This window comes from Hylaeus anthracinus, unplaced genomic scaffold (assembly GCF_026225885.1).
Source record: "Hylaeus anthracinus isolate JK02 unplaced genomic scaffold, UHH_iyHylAnth1.0_haploid 11994, whole genome shotgun sequence".
In the NCBI taxonomy this organism is placed as follows: Eukaryota; Metazoa; Arthropoda; class Insecta; order Hymenoptera; family Colletidae; genus Hylaeus; species Hylaeus anthracinus.
This window is the reverse complement of record NW_026534341.1, coordinates 2,773,155-2,794,153: the sequence shown is the minus strand read 5'-3', so window position 1 is coordinate 2,794,153 and position 20,999 is coordinate 2,773,155. Positions and strand designations below refer to the sequence as shown.

Sequence of the window (20,999 nt, the reverse complement as noted above, 5' to 3'; positions counted from 1 at the left end):
GTGGACACTGTTGTGTTCCGCGACCTATGCTGGGGACAATTTAATTTCTATTATCTTGTTGATTTTTTATCAACAACGCGACGTGTCATCACTCAAAATTAATGTTGCGTGAATATATCCGTGAAAGGTATATTCAAATTTAAATTCGAGCGCGCAACACCATTTTTCAGAAATAAACCTAGGGTCTTGGGGGAAATCCCCTAGAAACTCCCTAGAATCTTTATTAATTGATAGTGTAACTATAATTCAGTAGTTGACTTTCATTTTTTTTCTGAATTAGTGTATATTCATTATAGTGCAGAAAATTAGTTATACAAACTTTTTGTTTATAATTTGCATAACTTTGAGTAATTTATTTGAATGTCGTTTAAACGTTAAGTGTAGTGATATAAACATTGTGTTTAATAAGAAGCAGAATTGACTTATGCTAACCTATGAATTTTGTTTATTCATAGATCGGTTATTAATGCACTTAATTAGTTTTCTTTAGTTAAATTATTTAAATTATTCCTATATTTGAATGCATTTAAACCTAAGTTAACAGCCAGTTTCTAAGGAGAGTTCATTCCGATATGGTTCAACAATATAAATCACCTGTCCGGGTGTATAAACATCCATTTCCACTTGTGATGATGGTGCGTCTACTAATATTATTTTCTTATTTCAATAGCATTTACTATGCGCCTTTCATTTCATTTAATTTTGTTTCAAAGCAAAAAAATTCGATTTTTTGAAACGATCTAAGTACTAAGTCTAATCTTGTGGTGGAATATTCTACATCACTGTTGATTAATTTTAATTTTCTTTATAGGCATACGAGCGTAGATTTCCTACGTGCCCTCAAATTCCTGTTTTTGTTGGCTGCGAGATAGTTTCAGATGAGGAGAGTAAAAACGGTGCTATTAGAATAACAGAAAGACGATGCAAATTAAATGTGGATGCGCCGTATATTTTGAAAAAGGTATATATTCACCAGAATAATCCAAAACTTATTATTAGAAAATTTTCTGTTTGTCCCTAAAAAATTCACAAATATGCACCTTTTTTCAAACAGTCTTAACTTTTAAGTTAAACAGGATTACAGAATTTGTCAATTCTAGCTTTATTACAAATAATTATTTTTCTGTTTATTACAGATAATTGGAGTAGATTTTGTGTACTTTATCCAAAAGAATGTATTAGATAGGAGGAACTGTATTTTAGAAATAGAAGCATACAATGAAAGCTTTGCAGCCAGGGTACAAGTTATTGAAAAGTGCAGATATTTTGTAAGTACCTAGTATTATTCACAGTATATATAGTTTTTATATTTATTAGGTATATGTCTAACCAGTATAATATGCTTTATTAAAACGGGTAGGTTCATCCTGAAAATCAAGACTGGACATGCTTTGAACAAACTGCAAGTTTAGATATTAAAAATTTTTTTGGCTTCGAGAATTCAATGGAAAAATTAGCAATGAAGCAGTATGCTCAAAATATTGCAAAGGTATTATTTATTGCATATTTCTGTTGTAAATTCTATTGTTAACATTAGACACGAATTCTATATTAAATAACGCATTACAGGGGAAAGAAATAATTGAATACTTTATAAACGAACTAAAAGAGGAAGGGATTGTTTATGTGGCTCCTTGGAAAGATTCAAATGGAACTTCTGCAACAAATAAAAGGTAAATTTAAAATCGTGAAAAATAATTACTTAGTGCAAAGAAAGTCCAGAAACATTTGGGACCGTGTATTTTGTGTTTCTTAAATAGCAATGCAGAAACAAGTAAAGAAGAAGAAGAGAGTATCGCGAAACCATCCTTTGCAAGTATATTTACATTATAATTTCTAATAGAAATGTATTGCTTCTTTTATTCAGGAACAGTGTTGCAGAGAATCAATCATCTGACAGTAAGAGCGAAGCTTATGCATGTACAGAAAACAAATTGCAAACTGGAGGTATGATGTTTCTTTTTATATTTATTTATGTTTCACTATTTATAGGGAACATGGGTCAGGGGAATATGAGACAACCATCAGGTCAACAAACGGACACTTTCCAGAGATAGTTTCTCATGGTATGAACATATAAATATGTTTATTAACGATACTTATATGTTATGTTCTAGAAATGCGACTTTCTTCGGATTACATAGAAAGATACTTAGGAAAACTCGACATGATACAAGAGAGCAGACTTGTTCAACTCTGGCAAAGTATAAACGAGTTAAGAGGAAACTCAGTACCTGGTGATACGACGCTTCTACGATTCTTAAGAGCCACGGAATTTTCAGTTGAAAAAGCTAAAGAAATGTTGACGCAATCGTTACATTGGCGTAAGAAATATCAGATCGATAAATTGCTCGAAGAATACAATACTCCTCACGTTGTGAAAAATTATTTCCCTGGCGGGTGGCACCATTTCGATAGAGGTAATGTAATTGTTATTTACCAGAGATATTATGTACAGTGAGTATGTACAGTGATTCGTTAATTTAAGATATTTATAAATACAAAAATTGCGACGCATGCACTAAGAAACGTTTTTTCGAATGCCCTCAAACTAATTAATAAACAATTTAATTTTATGAATATACATTCATAATAACTGTGTATGTATTTCTAGATGGGCGGCCTTTATACATTTTAAGAATGGGTCAAATGGATGTAAAAGGACTATTAAAATCTCTCGGAGAAGATGATTTACTGTTACTAGTAAGTCGAGTTTCTATAATGCACTGATGTATGTATATCTTACAAGAATTATTTTAATTGTTAATGCTGTTACAGGCACTGCATATTTGCGAAGAGGGTCTTCTTCTAATGGAAGAGGCCACTACTACTTCTGGTCACCCAGTTTCACAATGGTCTTTATTAATAGATCTAGAAGGCCTAAATATGCGTCATTTATGGAGACCTGGTATAAAGGTAAGTGTATTTAACACAAATTATAACTTTTATGAAATCAAATGTTATGTTATAACAAACAGTTCATAAAATAGGAGCCCACTTATTATCCATACTACTAAATTCTCATTTTTCAAATTTCTCATTTTTCGAATTACAGCAATATTTTGATTTTTTTCCGTTACAGGCTTTATTACGCATCATTGAAATCGTTGAGATAAATTACCCAGAAACAATGGGACGAGTCCTATTTATGCGAGCACCTAGATGCTTTCCTATTTTGTGGACACTTATTAGCACATTCATAAGTAAGGAGGAAATACTCTTTTCTTAAAAGATTCATATTTGTTATACTTCATTTTTACATTTTATACATAAATGTATTCAAATTCTGTTAATTTATGGTACAGATGAGAATACCAGAAAGAAGTTTATATTTTACTGCGACACTAATTACCTAGAAGAAGGCCCAGGCAGTATTAGCGAATATATTAATCCCGAATTCATTCCAGACTTCTTTGGTGGACCGTCTGAGGTACGTGTAATAACGAGTTATTATTAACATAGAAGTTAATACAGCAGAGCCTCGAATACCTGAATTAATTGGCGGACATGACTGTTCGAACAAAGAAATTTTTTTATAATAAAATATTTTTTTGCAGTTGTTAAACAACTGAAAATTTGTGTAATGAGGATTCGGATAATCGAGATTCTACTGTATTTAATTTTGATTATGATGTTAAGTACTGATGTTAAGAGGAAATCCTCAGTTGGGTAACTAATTAAAAAACCACAGTGCTATCATTAAATTTTGTATTCTATGGGAAATAGTGTCACGTTTAAATTTCTACTAGATTATTAATGTTATTGTTGACTTTAGATAACAAATCGTTAAAAGTGTTAAATTGTATGTTGAAAAATAATATTGTTTAACAAATAGGAGAATGTTTGCGAGTTTTATGGCATGGTACCTCGAAGGTTTTATATTTTCAACGCAACTGATTATGACGTAAGAATTTGTATATTTTCGTTTTATGTATTCCAAGCATAGTATTATTTGGTGTTTTCGTCCTGTCTTATTGTAGTAATTTCTAGTCGAACAAAATATGTGCTTAAGAAATGCACAATAAGTAGCTTTCGCAACTACAAATTGTGTCACGTTAATATGCTTAATAATCATAATATTATCCATAAATCGTGTATAAGTGTTTAATTCACATTCTTTAATTTTGTAGTAGTCACTTTCGCTCTTTACCACAATGCACAGTGGTTCAAATCATCAAAACCATGGCCAAAAATCGAAAAATAAAAATTGTAATTTAGAATATTTGACATTGGAATTTTATAGAGGAGATATTCCTCTATACAAATCTATATTTGTATTGGATTATTAAACAAAATTATTTATACTATCTCATTACTTTCTTTGTTTTAAAAAATTTAACATAAAGTATTCTGTTAATATTAGGTTTACATTCCTGAAGGAGGAATTGTACCAAAGCACCTTTATAAAGTGGATTTAGAAACCACATCAGCTGAAGAAGAACAGTGTTTATATCACTCGATTACCTTAAGTCGAGGACAAATTCATCGAGTAGTAATACATTCCAATGATCCAGGATCAGTTCTAACGTGGGATTTCGACGTCATGCGTCATAATATAATATTTACTGTATTATATAAAACTAACGACGACAGCGAACGAGTCTCTCTAGGTACGTGTTAAAAGCAATATAGAGCAAGAGATACATTTATGGACGAGCAAAAGAAAACTGAACTTATTTTGAGGAACTACCACAATACATATACACTTAGTGTCCAAAAGTCTTAGGCCACTTGTGGTACATAACATATATTACATTTTTACCTCTGGATTTTTGATAATAAAATAATTAATTATTACAGATTTCTCAGAATCGCTTACAGATGAGGATGCAGCAGAAGTATTAGAAACAAAGGAAGTTATGACAAATTTCATGAAAGTTGAATCCACTATTGTTTGTCATGATGGTGAAAGTATTCAGGTAATTCTATAGAAATACAAATAGAATCGGACCATTATTATTGATAACTCTATCCAGTGTTATCATGCAGACTTCTCTACAATATGAGTTTATTTCATTGCACGCATCCTCATATTTTATAAGATAATTGGTATAATTATACTTTTATACTTTGTTGCAGGGTACACACATAATGCAAGAAGCAGGAACATATATACTCCAATGGCATAATGAAGATATCCCAGGAGAATTTCTTTCATCCATTGGAGGTTCCAAAGCGCAACTCATGTACTTTTACGAGACGTTGCCTTCGATTCAGTATAGGTATATTTCTTTCGAATTCGATTACTTATGATTTAACGCGTTAAGCATAAACGACATGTTTTATTTTTCAGGGGGTCAATGATGAGCTTACAATCTGCTACGAGTTCTAGATCAGAAGCAAGTTCATACTTGTCCAGATGACATGTTAAACGTGAAATACAATCGATTGCATACTGACTGGGATTATGATACATGAAATACAGTGATTCATTTGAAATATTTAATTAAATGCTTTGGGAATTCTTCAAAATTGCAAGAACTTTGTGTTATTTTAGCTTTTAGATTTGAATGGATAATGTTATACATTTGGTCTAAATTCATCACTTCCTAATTAGTTACTAGAAAGCACGATGTTTTAATGCAAATGTTATATATATGTAAAATAAATAATTGTTGAATTTATGAAATGTGTAGTAGTACTTTATACTTCAACCTAGTTATCTGATTAGAAGTGCATGAACAAAAATTAAGTTGAATGAAAATAAAATGACCAATGAAATTCGAGTATTCAAGTTTTTAAAGAAACCTTAAACGTGATTGGTTGTCACTTCTCAATATCATGCGCGGTTCTTTTGAATGGAAATTGCAAGTGGAAAGTGAAAAATATCGATTGGTTACCTTAACTTTCTAATACTATGAAAAATATGTTGCAAATAAATTATGAATCGCACTTATTATTACTCTTGTCTATACGTAATTCCCGAGATTCTTTTCTTTCGTTGATGTAACAGCAAGGGAGAAATTTGTTTACATTTAGTAACCTTACTAATATTTACAATCGATTTTCAATCCGATGCATCACTTATTAGAACAACTTTATTTATGGATATGTTTGTTTCGTTTCTTCATTTGAACATTTTCCAAAGAAGGGAACAAGACAAACACAACAGCAAACATCAAATTTATTCGAAGCCTAGGGTTTTTCCCATCTCCGAGGGAGATTGTTCTGTACTAGTTGGTAACACTGCTTATATACAGAACAGCTGAGAAACAGCATAAAGTGTAGGTCAGTGCAGGTCAGTGCAGGTCAGTGTAGGTAAATAGCAGTCAAGTTGTGTTTAATTTTACATTGTGATACTCAAGTGACAAAACAATTAAATTTACAACTTTATTAGATAACTGTACATATAATACAGTGGTGTAAAAAAATAGAAAATCATAAAATTTTTTTAACTTACTATTACTTTGTATAAGATCAAAATTTAGGTAACGGTGTAAAGGTTATGTTACCACGCGATTTTATGAAAACAAGGGAACGCTTGAAGAATCCCACGAAATCTGAAATACATCAATTGTTTATTCATTATAATGAGACCTGGGACGATGTTTGATAGGCGTGAAATTGGAAAACGAATACGTCGATTAATCGATGGAAATTATTCGTATCGTAAGATTCTTATATTAATTATTATTTGTGGTGGTATACTTCTTTACTTCGGCCCACCTGTTGCGCATTGGCTTTTTTCTTCTACTGGAGAACCAGTACAAGGTAAGATTTTAAATTCTATACAAATTTAGTTGTTTCTTTTTCTTTGTGTTTGGAGAAATTGTTCTAAAGTTATGTTTTAAATCATTTGACGTTAAACTAGATGAAATTCTCCGTACCATGAACTAGGATTTTATAAAAATATTTAAAATTAACGAAATGTCAATGGTTTGAAAAAAAATTCCATTTTTGCAAATAAAAAAAAACGCTCGTTTTTTGCTGGGGGAAATATCAAAAATATCCTAGTTCATGGTATGTAAAAACATGTTATGAATATTCTTACAAAATTTCAAATCAATATCTTACAATGTTAGTCTTAATGATACATTTGAAATTGTATATGTTTTTATAGCATTTGAAGATTATTGCATCAAGGAAAGGCTGGCTCCATTTCGTTTGGATGCTGACGAATACAATGTAAACATCCTTCATAATCCACCAAAGGAAAAGGAACATCACTATTTGCCATACATTGGTAATGGCATTTTTGGGATTCCTATTTTACCAGAAGCTTGGATATACATAAAACAAGGACGAGCATTATCATTGCCAGTACAGTGGCAACCATTAATTTCACACCCTCTACCCAAAAGTAATTCCCATCAGGAAGCTACAGTTACAGATTTTACTAATGGGATTGTTTATCACTATCAGTGTCTCAGAGACAGATATTACACAGAGTTTACATATTATGCTCATAGAGTACTTGATGCGATTCTGGTGCAAGATATAAAAATAGTTAATCCCTTTTCATTCTCGCAAAATGTACCACTGAAACCTCAGATGTCTACGCATTGGAGCAATTCCCACACAGAACTGATCAAGTAATTAAAACAATTATTAAGTAGTGTAGTATGCTTTCAATTTATTAATGCCCTCACCCCCTCTAATTTTTCTCTTTCAATTCGTATTCCCAACATTTCGTTAACAGATCCTACATCTTTGATTTTAAATCATTCAGTTTATTCTAATTTAACTCTATGCAATATTTCTAACGATTTTGACGCTAAGAGCAAATCATCGAAATATGCGATAATTATAATGACATAATTGTACATGTTACCAGTGTATACACACGGTTCCACTTACGATGCGTAATGACCGATTTTTTCAAACTTTTCACTTAATTTGTTTTGCCATACACAATCAGATTGCTTTAAACTGTATATAGGTGGTCCCACCCATTTGATGTATATAATATCCTGTTTCTACACTTACTGCTGGATTATATCCGTGCAACACGAGCATACACATCTACATAATCTATAGTATAGATTCTATATCATATCTCTGCCCACATCCGCGACTAACCAACGAAGTCTTTTTATATGGAAAAAGCTATATATTACTGTGTAATGTTAATATTGTAAATTTTAAGAATATATGTTGGTATGTTTAGACTTACAGTAGATGATTTTATACATGAATACAACTTAATTAGTGGGTTTGTCCCACTGTCCAACTCAAATAAGGTGGTAACTGTTTCAATACTTTACAAAGTTCCATTGAGAGTAATACAAGTTAAAGCAAGAAGTACTGTAAAATTAAAATTCATGACTAGTATACAGTACAGTGAACCTATTGCTATGGAAGATCACCATATTCATTCTGAAATCACAAAGAAAAAAGCTATAGAGGTACGTATAAATAACAAGTTTGAAATAGAATCGTACACGTACATATTTTAATCTGACGTAATTTGATCAGGCGATGAAGAAAGCAATCAGACTCTCGCAACGAAATTTGAAGAATGATCATATTAACCTTTGGCAAAGTTACTGGTATACGAGTCTTAGAATAAGTGATTCTAAAGCTGATGGTGCTATTAATGGGCATAAAATAAATTCCACGATATATTATGTGTTATCTCAAATTTCGAAAGGTATTCCAGATGTGGAGAAAAATGTAGCCATGAATGAAGGTTGTTATCGTGGACACTATACTTTGTAAGTAGCATATCGTTTTATAAATATTTGTTTATAGACTCGGTACGTTACCGTTCCGTCTGATGTACCCACACATTCACTTCGCTGGGCAATAGATTAAGCGTCGAAAATTAGCGACATTCTATTGTTTCAGAGATGCACCCCGTTTATGGAAAGATACATCGTCAGTTGCTGGTGTGAATAATGTAGTCGAAGCATGGTTAATAACACTAGAAAAACAAGGATGCCATCATTTAATAACTGGTGACCCTTCAGCGGTTCAACAAGCTATTGTCTTGAGCCTTGGCAGTTTGCGTTTCAGCAATCAACATCTTGAATTTAACATGGATCCGCAATATCTTCATCGAGATTATTTGTTTAGGTATTGTATCACTTTACCTTATATATTCTCATCAGAGAAAAAATATTGAATGAGATTCATGCTTGTATTTCTCTTTCTAGGAGAATCAGTTACGGCAATGTAACTCATCTGAATATATCAGTAACTGTTGGAGAAGATAATCGCGCAGTATTAGGAGTAGCTTTAGACAAAAGTGACAGTGTCTATTTCGGTTGTGATGCAGGTTGTTTGGACGCACCTGTTTCCTTAAGTCAGTCTTATACAAATTTTCCAGTAAAATTGACAAAGCCATTAACAGCTATATTATATATAACGTCTGATCATCAACATATGCAAGATCTGCGAAATGCGTTACATGTTCACGCAGTACACGATGGTAAATATAAAAATAAAATATTTTTTTAACCTTAAACATATAATCAAATATATATTATACTTTTTTTCCAGCTCCGGCACACGATCATCTTGTTATGGCTTTACACAAGCATGGGCATCAACTTGGTGGATTACCTACGCTTTTTTGGATTAGTATCTGTTTTCTTATAATTGTGTTTCATTTGTTTCTTTGTAAACTTATTATTAATGAATACTATGGTCATCAAGATAAACAGAAAATTAGGTATAGTAAATTGTAATTATATTTTGTAATAATTATACTGTCCAGATGCTCATATATAATCACACTCGTGTATAATAATTTAACTTTGTATTAATACGTGTTATGATATAAGAATTTATGAATATTATCTCTTATAGTGATATCGAATATAACATTGGAAAAGATATATTTATTCCTTCTACTTGTATAGTCTTCTATAGAGTATGAATCAACAACTCTGTAGCAAAATTGTTGCGACTTTTAATTCAAATTAAGTTGTGTATATTATTTCATATTTAGATAACAGAAATGCGTTACGCTGTACACTTTGTAAGATAATTTTTCGTAGTTATTTATGAAAGAGTATGTAAACCTGATAATTTTGAAACTACAAACCACAGAAGATTCCTGTACATATGACAATAAATATATTTGACAGTCTAGTCATAGATATAAAAAATTAATTGAATTGAATTTATTTAAAAGGTCATAGACTCTAAGTCGAGCCCATAGACCGAGTACATTATAAAAAAATTAGCTATTGAAAAAGTAAATCGTAAAGCCCTCTTAGGATAACCGTTTATTACCGACCGAACTGCCGTTTCTCGATTAAGATTACGTCAGCGGGTACAGCGTCCATGTTAGCTTAGTTCCGACGTCGTCCGATAGGTGTCCACGTACGTTTCCGTAATTCTCGGTTGCGTCGCGAGTGTGTCGCTCGCATGGCGCCACGAGCGAGCTTAGTCAGTCAGCCGCGAGACGCGGTGAACTGAAGGTGTGGTGAGTGTTTCTGTGGGCCGACGGGCCAAAAATGGCGGAGCGTACGAAGACGACAGCCCCGGCCACCCGGCCTGTTCCCATGAAGCTGTTCGCCACTTGGGAAGTGGATCGCACGGCTCCAAACTGCATACCCAGGTAATCGATAATCCGCGGCTCGATTCGCGTTCGTATCTTTGCTTTTCGTGCGACAATCGTGTCATTATCCCGTATCACAGTGAACAGCCAGGGACTCGGCGGGCATTCACACGCCCTTTTTTCCAAGATCACTCGCATTTTTCGATTCGCGCCCTTTACTCGAGACCGCCTGTCTTTACTCAACGTTTCGATCCGGTGTCGGATCAACGCGTGTCTCATTTCCGAGACGAGCGTCCTAGGTTATTCGTGCTGCGTGTCTGGTCTCGGGACTGCGTGGCGCGCTCTGGCCACCGTTGGATGCTAGCTGTCAATCGAACGTGACAGATCGCCAAATCGTAATCTCGATCTTTGTTTTCACGGTATTTTCATCCCACCCGGTATCGTTGTTTGATCGATGCCAATCCCCTCGGCGACTGTCTTCGATTCGGAATTGTTTATGTCGACGGTGTTTAACGAGATGAGTAAATAAGAGCGTCTGAGCCAAGTGCGAGGCAAAGAGAGAGTCAAGTTTTGCCCGGGTCCAACGACGCGATACTCGTTGTAGTATTTCGCGCTACGTTACATTGTCGTATGGTTCAGCGCGAATGAAACAAACGACATGTTAAACAAACATCGTTACCAAGGTCTGCTTGTGTGCATGCTCGTTAGGTTAGAACACGGGGGAATTTACGGTTCTGTCGAAAACTGGCATCCTCGAGTCGAGGATGTCTGCTTCTCCGGAAGCATCGGTTTTTATCTGACGGTTAACCCTTTCATAGTAACTGTATCGTTTTCGATAGAAACCTGTTCGAGACAATTTGTATCGTTGTAGGAATTACATTTAGCTTCCACTTAACTTATTTACAATTTATTTATACAGAGTGTCCCAAAAATGTTGTAACACATTGAAAGAGGTGGTTCGGGAGGTGATTTGAAACAACTTTGTCCTTAACGAAAATGTTGTATGAGGCTTCATTGAGTAGATATTAAGAGAAAACATTGACCAATCAGAGCGCGAGGATGCCGGTCGAGCGCTCGCGGTAGGCGTGGCTACGCGCTAGGCGGCCGCGCTCATACGCTGTCGCGAGCGCTCCACCGGCATCCTCGCGCTCCGATTGGTCAATGTTTTCTCTTCTATATCTCCTTAACGAAGCCTCGGACAACATTTTCGCTAAGGAAAAAATTGTTTCAAATCACCTCCCGAACCATCTCTATCAAGGTGTTACAACATTTTTGGGAAACCCTGTATATTTACATACACGAGAATACAGGGTGGTCCAGCTAAGTAAGACCACCTAAATATCTCCTCTAATTGTGGGGGTACAAAAAATATTCTGTATGCTATTTCCATTAAAATAGAGGAGATATTTCGGTGGCCTTACTTAGGTGGATCACCCTGTATAATTTAAATTTGCAATGTTAATAAACGATGTTAGCCGATAGGATGTCTTTTGAATTAATTACCTTTGTCTTAACAACGACACATCCAACGCGAACATAGCGTTTTATTTTGTTTTATTTTTATTTTGTACGCTCGTTATACGCCACTCGCAAGTATCTTGTTTAGCGAGAGTTCTCATCGTAATGTTAAAAAGATCGCGATTAAATGATTCGGATTAAATTTTGATGTACGTTTCTGTTTCGTAACTTCGTTAAATTCGCGACAACACTGCGTCTAGATGCGGGCATGATGGGATTATGTTTCGTGACTTAAACTTGTCAGATCCAGTGACGTAATATCCAGTAGGCTAATGAGATTTCTGTCTAGTGTCTCCAACGGGTCCCACGAATTATTGTTTTGAAAATTCATTGCTAGTACACGATACACTGTTCTATCCCAATACGTTCCTTTTTAAACGAAATTTTCAAGCACAGTTTTTAACTTGAAATGCATTAAATTTATTTAACACGCGACAATTCAGTACATTCTATTTCACTATCTATTATATCAAAATAAACAACGATCTGTTCGAGATTGAAAAAACGATCATCTCTCAATTTTCATATCTCCGAGGATTCCTTTCATTTTTATTTTCATTCTTTTCCCTAAATTCCTCCGAACTCCGAACCTTGCCCGATCCTTACCTTGACCTAAACTAAGCAACGACATGTTGTCAACAACTTACCTGAATCGACCTTCGTAAAAATGGCGACAACTTGTCCGAACTAACCCTCCAAAAAAAAAAAAAAACACGAATAACTGATACGACGAATAAGCTCGCAAATAGTTGTCAACAACTAACCCGAAGCATCTATTCATATCCGTTCTTCAATGTTGTTTATCGTTCCCACAGATTCCCGGTGTATAGTCATGTAATCTAATGTAAAGCACGAAACATCCCTTCTCGAAGTTTTCACGAGAGACGTTTGCTAACATTTCCTGGAAAATTACTCGAAGCAGATACTTCCTTGAGGTAGAGCTTTGGCACATTGCCTCATTAAATCCAGTTTAATGTTCCGGGAACCCAAGGAGCTGTTTCATGTGGTCTATCGAGTGTTTGTGTATCCTCGAACCCGACAATAAATTTCGCCTGTTTCACCCACACTGTAAATTCTTATCCATTGATCGTTGCTCTATAGTTTCGTTTGAACAAAATCTAGATCGTTTTCGTGTAACTATTATATCTCCAGTGTTGTCCAAACATCGTGTCCGTTACTTTGATCCCGTTGCTTATTAACTGATTGTGTTTCTCGGATTCGTTAAAAATTCTTTTGGAATTAAAAACACAACGGCAACGAATCAACGAATATTTTTGACGCGAGCTCTGCCTTTCGCAGAGTGGATCAGTGGATCAGCAGAGTGATTGGCACATTGTTTGTAAAAATGATTAAAAATATTCTATCGATGAAACATCACGTTATTCGAATAAATGATTCAAACAGTAGATAATAGATGATACATTCGATTTATAGCAATTTATTCGAGTTGGTTTCATTTGATTAGATAACGCGTTGTGAAATGTTTTGTTCTGTAATTTAAATTCTAGTTTTTGTTTAATAAGTGACTGACGGGTAGTTGTTTAATTTATATTCGTGCGACACACTCTTATCGTGGACGATCCGTTCTATCCAAACGATATACGCCACTTGTTGACATTTACAACAACGATACCAAAGGAATTAAGGATTAATCTTGACTGATAATAGCGAACGTCTTTTAGATGATCGTTGATATCGGTGTGTTAATTACTGATACGTAGCTTCGTATTCAAGTATTATGGGAGATGAGTATGTTCCAATAGTATGAATATCGTTTTGATACTTCGATCGAGGACAATAACTCGAATAAAATATTTCCAGAAATATTTAAAGGGTTTTCCAAACGGAAGTTTACGATTTTGTTTTTTGATCAAAATGGTATATAGAGTATATCTGATTTATATAACTTGGATAATATATTTACGTGTATTTATAGTTGCCAGGTTTATTTCGTTATTCGGAAACAAAATGCTAAAGTCCTTTTTCTGGAAGAATTTATTTTATATCGACATATTTATGGCATAGCAATTTAAACAAATCTCATTTATATTTCCCTCTGAAATTTTATTATAATTGGTAGTGTATTAGAGGTAGTATATTAGTTTATTAGAGGCTCCAAGTTGAAATAATGCGGTCATTAAACAAATGTACATCAGAAAATATGAAAAATACACGTGAAAATATCTACGTAATAATTTTCTTCGATTTTCATCGCGTATAAAAATATGAAAAAATTGTAACTTTCGGCCTGTGTTAAGGTTAGCGACGCATCGAAAATCGAAAAATCGAAAATCGAAAAATTTCAATCCGTTTGATATCGTCACTTAAACTTTCGATACTTCCACTTTGCGATTCTCGAAAGACTAACAAGTGATTGTTGCGGAGCAAATGGGATGGCCAATTGCCAGCTGATCGCTTGCCTGAGGATCGCGCAGTACTCGCGTTGGCGGGAAAAATAAAGGTCAATTTTCACGTGACACAGGGTCGTTACTTTTAATGTCCTGGCATTGAATGCCACGATTAAATAGCGATGGGCGCTTCTCGTATCTAGGTCTTGCGAGAGATTCGAAACTTTCGAACACGCGAACAGTCGAATCGCTTTAAATGTTATTTAAATCCAGACGATCTTGAAAGTTTGGATCGGCCTTAAACTCTTGATAGGTTTCGGAAACATCGAGGCGAGAACATTTTGCATAAATAAATGCCTTCGTAGTTTCCTGCAGCTTTCCATTGATTTTTGCTCTCGAAAGTGATTGTAACACCAATCATTTATCGACACTTTAGGGATTTGCGAGCGGTGCATTTATCGTTTACAAGTTTGTTGCGAACAAATACTTTATTAGGACTGAATGATTTATCGGTAACGAATTTTTCTTTGAATTTGTTACCAGGATATTTCGTTCATAACAAACTCATAAACGAGTTGCACGACACAAGTCTGTGAAATACTGGTTAGATATTAACGATGTTCGTTTCTTTCTTTTTTTTTTTTTTTCATATTACATCATTTCGTAGTACATCATTAATAACACTTTTACGAAAACAAAAATTCTAGCAGTAATTTATAAATGTACAAATGCAATTTATTATTTCTGCGAATTATTTAAGCCTCGAGTTTCGAAATCCAGTCAAAGTTTAAAATCGATCTGATCCTTGGGATTATATTAATTTCTATTAAATTGTTTCGTCGAATATATTCTGCATACGGTGGTTTCATAAATACCACACACCGCGAAATCTGCAGTTGACCGATAATTTATTTGAGCGGTTGGTGTAAATTCATACGAACAGCTAATTCGATAACAAAATTTATTCTATCAGGTCGCAGTCGCGCGGTTCAGGTGGAAGATCAGCATAATTTGCTCTGTGCCGAATAAGTATAAAATCCTCTTTCCAGCAGAAATGTTACGTATCGAGACCGTCGTATTTGGTCGGTCGTGGATCGGTCTCGTGTCATTTTTGCGTTGAATAATTCACGTGCTTGTTCAGCTTTCGCGAGATCTTTCTTCTTCCGGAGATGAACTTCCAGAGATATTTACGACTCTACTTGGAATTCTTAAAAGGTTTACGGGCCGCGAACACGAGGCACGTTAGTAGATCAGTGTTAATACAATCAGCCGTTTCGTCTGATATTTTATTAGTCGTTTATCATTAATGGACTTAGTAGCGGAAATTTAAATCTGCGAACACGAAGATTTCACTTGTCTTGTTCGCTTGAGCGATTCTCGCGTGAAACATATTTATTAGCAGGAGCAAATATAATATTCCATTTTCTTTTCTCTTCTTTTCTTTTCTTTTCTTTTCTTTTATGAATTTTACTTTGAATAAATTCGTAGATTAGCTATCGTGCGAGTTAATTAACAAGCTACACGTCAAATTAGTTGCATTCATTTCTAACGTGATTTATGAAACTGAGGGCAATTCCTAGCGTTATTTGTTAATTATGATGGTACGTAACTCGTTTGTACATGAACTTCGTCGTAGTTTCTATCTCAATTTAGGAGAAAATTTCACTAATTTCTATCGCGATTTATAGTGGAATTTAATTTGTAGTTTTCACCGTAATTCGATCTCAGAGATGAGAAAACTTTGTTACGAATAATAGACGCAGAGTTTTATTTTCTATTCTTCCATATTTGTTTTGTTGTCACCTATTGTTGGAGTTACGGTTTGTTTATCTCTGGATTGCACGGAATTTTTTAAAAACGTAAATAATCGTAATTTTCAATAATTTTAATAGCTGGCAAAAACAACGCTTCGTGGCCTCCCTATTCAAATACAGGGTGTCCCAAAAGTCGGGGAGGAGCCGGAAATGGGAGGTAGTTGAGACGATTCTGAACAACAATTTCCTTTGCAAAAATGTCGGATGGGGCTTCGTTAAGGAGATATTAAGCGAAAACGCCGACCAATCAGAGCGCGCGTAGACCGTTGGAGCGGCCGCGGTAGCGAAGGCTACGGCGCTGAGCGGCCGCGTCGATATCCTTCGATGCACGTCGAGTCACTTGTACGCGTACGAGAGCGGCTACCTAGCGCGTAGCCACCGCTACCGCGGCCGCTCCAACGGTCTACGCGCGCTCTGATTGGTCGGGGTTTTCTCTTAATATCTCCTTAACGAAGCCCCATCCGACATTTTTGCAAAGGAAATTGTTGTTCAGAATCGTCTCAGCTACCCCCTATTTCCGACTCCTCCCCGACTTTTGGGACACCCTGTATATCGAGAACCTAATTGCAGTATATCTACGAATCATTAATGCAACAAAATATATATTATCTTTTCCCGTCGAAGTATATCATTACACTGACCATTATATTAACAATTATACCGGGCAGCCAACGTAAATGCTACGAATAGCTATGAAACATCATTCTTTCAATATTGGTTGACGACTCTTGACTCCTCCGTTGCAGAAGCGGTGTCGAAAGGGTTAGACAAACCGCTATTGATATTTCGCAGGCAACGTGCACGACGGATAACATCTCCCCCTTCGGTTGGTTAGCGATTCGCGATTAGTATACTCGTCCGGTCCGGGTAAGCGTATCCAAGCCGAGGTCGCGGCGAGGCTCTGAATGCGATTCGCGTATTCCGGCACGAGGAACGCGACAGGTCCGTTCGCCGTAGCGCGAAAAAGTTCCCAGGAGAGGAGAACACAGTCAATTTGTCATTTAAATGAATCGACCGTGTGACTGCGCGGTCGGACGTTCGCGGACGGAATGTCGTTTCAAATTGACCCTTAACGCCCTGCGGTACACTCAACGGTTCCGATCGATTTGCGGAATTAAACCCCAAGACCTTCAACGCGTGCATTACTTTCGTGCCATCGCGAAACCAGCTGTGAATTCATTTTTATGCTGTAGATTAACACTAAAACTCCGAACATGTTTGGATTTCGACTGTTGTATTGCTAATTTCTTTTTCGAATTACTGTTATCGATCACTTTTGTTAGCAATCACTGAAATTTCTTTTAACCTTCCTCTTCTTCAATTTCAAATATATTCTAACAGGTTCAGTAAGTATCTCTTTGATGATGGTAGTTTTAGAATTAATTTTTGTGCAATTATGGAACAAGCTGTAGATTAACACTACAACTCCGAACCTGTTTGGATTTCGACCGTTGTATTCCTAATTTCTTTTTCGAATTACTCAGTTATCGATCACTTTTGTTAGCAATCACTGAAATTCCTTTTAACCTTCCTCTTCTTCAATTTCAAATATATTCTAATAGGTTCAGTAAGTATCTCTTTGATGGTAGTTTTAGAATTAATTTTTGTGCAATTATGGAGCAAGCTGTAGATTAACATTAAACTGTTAATCCTGTAAGTTCTGTAAACGGACTTAGCGTCCGTGAGCGGACGTTAAAGTGTCGATAGCTCGAAACCTATGAATTTGCGATTGTCAAGTATAACAGTGATAATGAACTTTCTTTCTAAGATCTGTAGATAGTTAGATAGCTCTGGTTGAAAATTGATCCGATACCGTAATCTTTGACCTCGATTTTTTTTCGAAAACGAGGTTCGTCTAATCGAACGCCGAAACATAGCACAATTAGTTTTTTCATCATGAAAATCGGTGTCGCACGGTTCGTGGCCTTCCTTTGTCAGTCACCCCGGAACTGATTTGTCGTATTAAGATTGGATAATCGTGCTTTTTTATCCTGTCAAACATGTTTTATTGCATTAGTATCTATCGATTGGTTAGGTGTTTGAAGTACTGCGGGGTAGATACGTGGCGACCAACTCTTTGCTGAGTACATAGGATTTATGATTATGATTGTTATCGTAAAGCTCGAAAGTACTTAAAAGTATCCGTTTTGCACCGCTCACTTTAGATTATATTTTAATATGTTTAGATAGGACGATTTGTCCACTTTATTGCTGATAAATGGTACGTTTTCGATATCAAAGGTTCATTCACATATGTATAGGATGGATCATTTGGATTATTTGCATATCAGTGCACGATAGACTTTTCTTATTATTCTTCGAAAATAATAGAAGCTGTTGATAATTAACTTTGAGAACTTTTCATAACAATATTTGTAAATCACCTCCGTTTTCGTTATCAAAGCTTGATTTACATATGTATAGGATAGATCATTTCAATAATTTCCATATCAGTGGACGATACACTTTTCTTCTTATTATTCTTTATTATTCTTCAAAAATAATAGAAGCCGTCGATAATTAACTTTGAGAACTTTTCGTAATAATTTGTCTTGCATCGTTTTAAATATTTAATTTCAAACGAATTATTCGAGAATGTTAGCTCCTTGGATTTTTACGATTTTTTGTGATTTTTGTTTGTTTTTCTATCGCATTATTTATAATACAACGTGAATTTAGTATTACTTAATGTGCTCTTAGTACAAAAGTTTCGCAAGTATTCGATTTGTTAACAATATTTCTTCGAGTTATCTTTCATTTTAATTAAGTAATAAATTAGGTGATCTCATACTGTTAGCCGGTAGTGTACATCGCATTTCTTCGAAAGAAACGTATACAGATTACGCATCGCTTGGCGCCGTCTTGCGCATTAATTTTATCGTCAATATATTACGCATCGAGTGTGCATATAATTTCAGGAAAATGTCTCGGACACGTAATCTGTTGATTTGTAATTCTCGATCTCCGTCAACGTTTTCACGTTGTCGTATTATCATTGCGTGAGTTACATAAAAGCTGTCTTTACGACGATTTTATTGTTTCCGTTTCATATAGATCAATAACACATTGATTATTTACAAAGTCAATTTTCTTTTTTTTTCTTTTTTCTTTTTTTTTCTTTTTTTAACTAATTTCAAAGTAAAAGATTCAGCGAGCAAGTCTATATTTTTACAATATAACCCATAGTAATACAAATATTTAACTATAATTCAATACGAATTTCTTAAATAAAATAAAAAATTCATTCCTTTCCGTGTCACGAATCTAATAAATATTAGGTTGTCCGAAAAGTTTCTTTCCTTTTATTAATAATTGATACATACACGATATTTTATGTTTTATGTTACATTAAAAAATTGTGTACAATTCATTTCGCTCCATTAATGTTACAGCATCAATGTCTAAGAAATCAGATTGTCTATTTATATAAACACTGCCACAGAAAATAATTGAATGCAACTCACGAGAGAAACTTTTAGGACGACCTAATATAAAATTGGATTAAAGCTGAAGACGCTACAGAGAGTAAGAGGAAGAATGAATCAGGTTGATCATAAAACGTGAAAATTGCATTTTTCTTACATCCGACTCGCAATAATTATCAGAAAATTCGTCTGTAACGGGTTCGAAAGTTATAAACAAAATTTCTCACATTTCGCCAGGAGGAATATCTTCTCGGTACCGTATAAATAGAATCAAGAGTAATAATAAACATTCGTGGCGCAATATTCTTTCTAGTGACGTATACGATTACCGATAGCAGCATTTGTAGACCCGTAATTCACGAAAGACTATCGCCGACATTTACGAACGTTCCTTGAGGATTTACTGTTCCAATCGACAGATAACCAGTATCTACACGCCGTATAACATATTCTCTAAACCAGACCGTGCCATTTTCTTCCCGGGCCTGGCAAATGGTCAAACGATAATATCTCGCGTCATAACCAGCTTCGAATTTGCATTAAAACCCAGGCCAAATTCGCGCGGGCTAATAAACACTAATAATAAACCACGTCGAGGTAGAAGTAACGTTAAATCCCTGTGCCAAAATGTTAATCTCGAATTCTGTTCAATTAATTTCTTATTACTGAGAAAATTAGTCGTAATTCGAATCTTTGATGACAACATTCGTAATTATCTCAAGCGTGCACTTAAAGGCCAAACACAAAAAGTAAACATTGGTTCAAAAAAAAAAAACAAAAAAAAAATATTCAATGCGTGATACAAGGTAACACAAAAACACGTAGGAACACGACACGATAACTCGGTGTTTTGTAATTTCGATGCCGAAGATAGCACGGAAATTGTTGCAATTAGTTATTATTATGATGCATGGGAATAACGAATCCGTGAGTCACTCTATTTATGTAATAACGGAGCAGGAAGCTTACGCTTGCTAGTGGTTTTATCGCAAGATTGAAGTTTTGTACACATCTGGTCAGCTAGTGAGATCTCTCTCTTTTTATGAAGATTCTGGTTAACGAACGAGAAGAAATTACTGTAAAGAACAGTCATTTTATGCGTTTTTAACCTTTCCACCGTTTTATCCTGGTAAATGTTCTCTTCTTGTCCTTAATAAAGAAGGACTTTGGAGAAAGAATTAATTTAAAAAAACAGGATTATGTAACATGCAAAGGATTGTGCGAAATAGTAAATGTCGGAGGTATAGAATGTGTATCGTAAATTGTTAAAATTATCTATGATTGAAAAATATGCTTATCAGCATAATAAAATACATGAAACTATTTGTTATAGATACTAATATTATGACAGAAGGCTTGCGTGTAAAAAGTCTGAATAAAGATAGATATAAACTCCACTATATACAGGGTGTCCCAAAAATGTTGTAACACATTGAAAGAGGTGATT

At 34.8% G+C, this 20,999-nt stretch overlaps 3 protein-coding genes across 5 annotated transcripts in view; all 3 read left to right on the top strand.

Annotated features, from left to right (window-relative positions):
- The first annotated feature begins 233 nt into the window (after positions 1-233).
- On the top strand, positions 234-5,629 carry LOC128888738 (protein real-time). The gene is made up of 15 exons (XM_054145842.1): positions 234-635; positions 812-961; positions 1,137-1,268; positions 1,361-1,489; positions 1,570-1,673; positions 1,868-1,947; positions 2,118-2,420; positions 2,615-2,703; positions 2,779-2,916; positions 3,083-3,203; positions 3,306-3,430; positions 4,364-4,610; positions 4,801-4,919; positions 5,080-5,222; positions 5,294-5,629. Exons 1-15 carry the CDS (start codon positions 573-575, stop codon positions 5,361-5,363), a joined length of 2,013 nt encoding a protein of 670 aa, XP_054001817.1. The 5' UTR covers positions 234-572; the 3' UTR covers positions 5,364-5,629.
- A 596-nt stretch (positions 5,630-6,225) lies between these two features.
- Positions 6,226-10,035, top strand: LOC128888742 (uncharacterized protein KIAA2013 homolog). The gene is made up of 7 exons (XM_054145850.1): positions 6,226-6,711; positions 7,061-7,532; positions 8,108-8,345; positions 8,416-8,654; positions 8,788-9,015; positions 9,096-9,370; positions 9,442-10,035. The coding sequence occupies exons 1-7, from the start codon at positions 6,531-6,533 to the stop codon at positions 9,627-9,629; spliced, it is 1,821 nt and encodes a 606-aa protein (XP_054001825.1). The 5' UTR covers positions 6,226-6,530; the 3' UTR covers positions 9,630-10,035.
- A 286-nt stretch (positions 10,036-10,321) lies between these two features.
- LOC128888731 (phosphofurin acidic cluster sorting protein 2) overlaps positions 10,322-20,999 on the top strand; it is a 66,256-nt gene continuing 55,578 nt past the window's right edge. For 2 of the 3 annotated variants that reach the window (XM_054145825.1, XM_054145824.1), the window contains exon 1: positions 10,322-10,507. In XM_054145825.1, the coding sequence (XP_054001800.1) occupies positions 10,404-10,507 (104 nt within the window). In that variant the 5' untranslated portion in view covers positions 10,322-10,403. The remainder of the gene's footprint in view (positions 10,508-20,999) is intronic. The other variant, XM_054145826.1, reaches the window with a different exon arrangement.

What these genes read in the sequence shown, in the direction of transcription:
- LOC128888742 (XM_054145850.1), top strand. Translation starts at nt 6,531, where the DNA reads ATGAGACCTGGGACGATGTTTGATAGGCGTGAAATTGGAAAACGAATA. An exon ending in TACTGGAGAACCAGTACAAG is followed by an intron (nt 6,712 to 7,060) that starts GTAAGATTTTAA and finishes ATGTTTTTATAG; the next exon opens with CATTTGAAGATTATTGCATC. An exon ending in TATCGTGGACACTATACTTT is followed by an intron (nt 8,655 to 8,787) that starts GTAAGTAGCATA and finishes CTATTGTTTCAG; the next exon opens with AGATGCACCCCGTTTATGGA.
- LOC128888738 (XM_054145842.1), top strand. Translation starts at nt 573, where the DNA reads ATGGTTCAACAATATAAATCACCTGTCCGGGTGTATAAACATCCATTT. An exon ending in ACTTATTAGCACATTCATAA is followed by an intron (nt 3,204 to 3,305) that starts GTAAGGAGGAAA and finishes TTTATGGTACAG; the next exon opens with ATGAGAATACCAGAAAGAAG. An exon ending in ATGATGGTGAAAGTATTCAG is followed by an intron (nt 4,920 to 5,079) that starts GTAATTCTATAG and finishes ACTTTGTTGCAG; the next exon opens with GGTACACACATAATGCAAGA.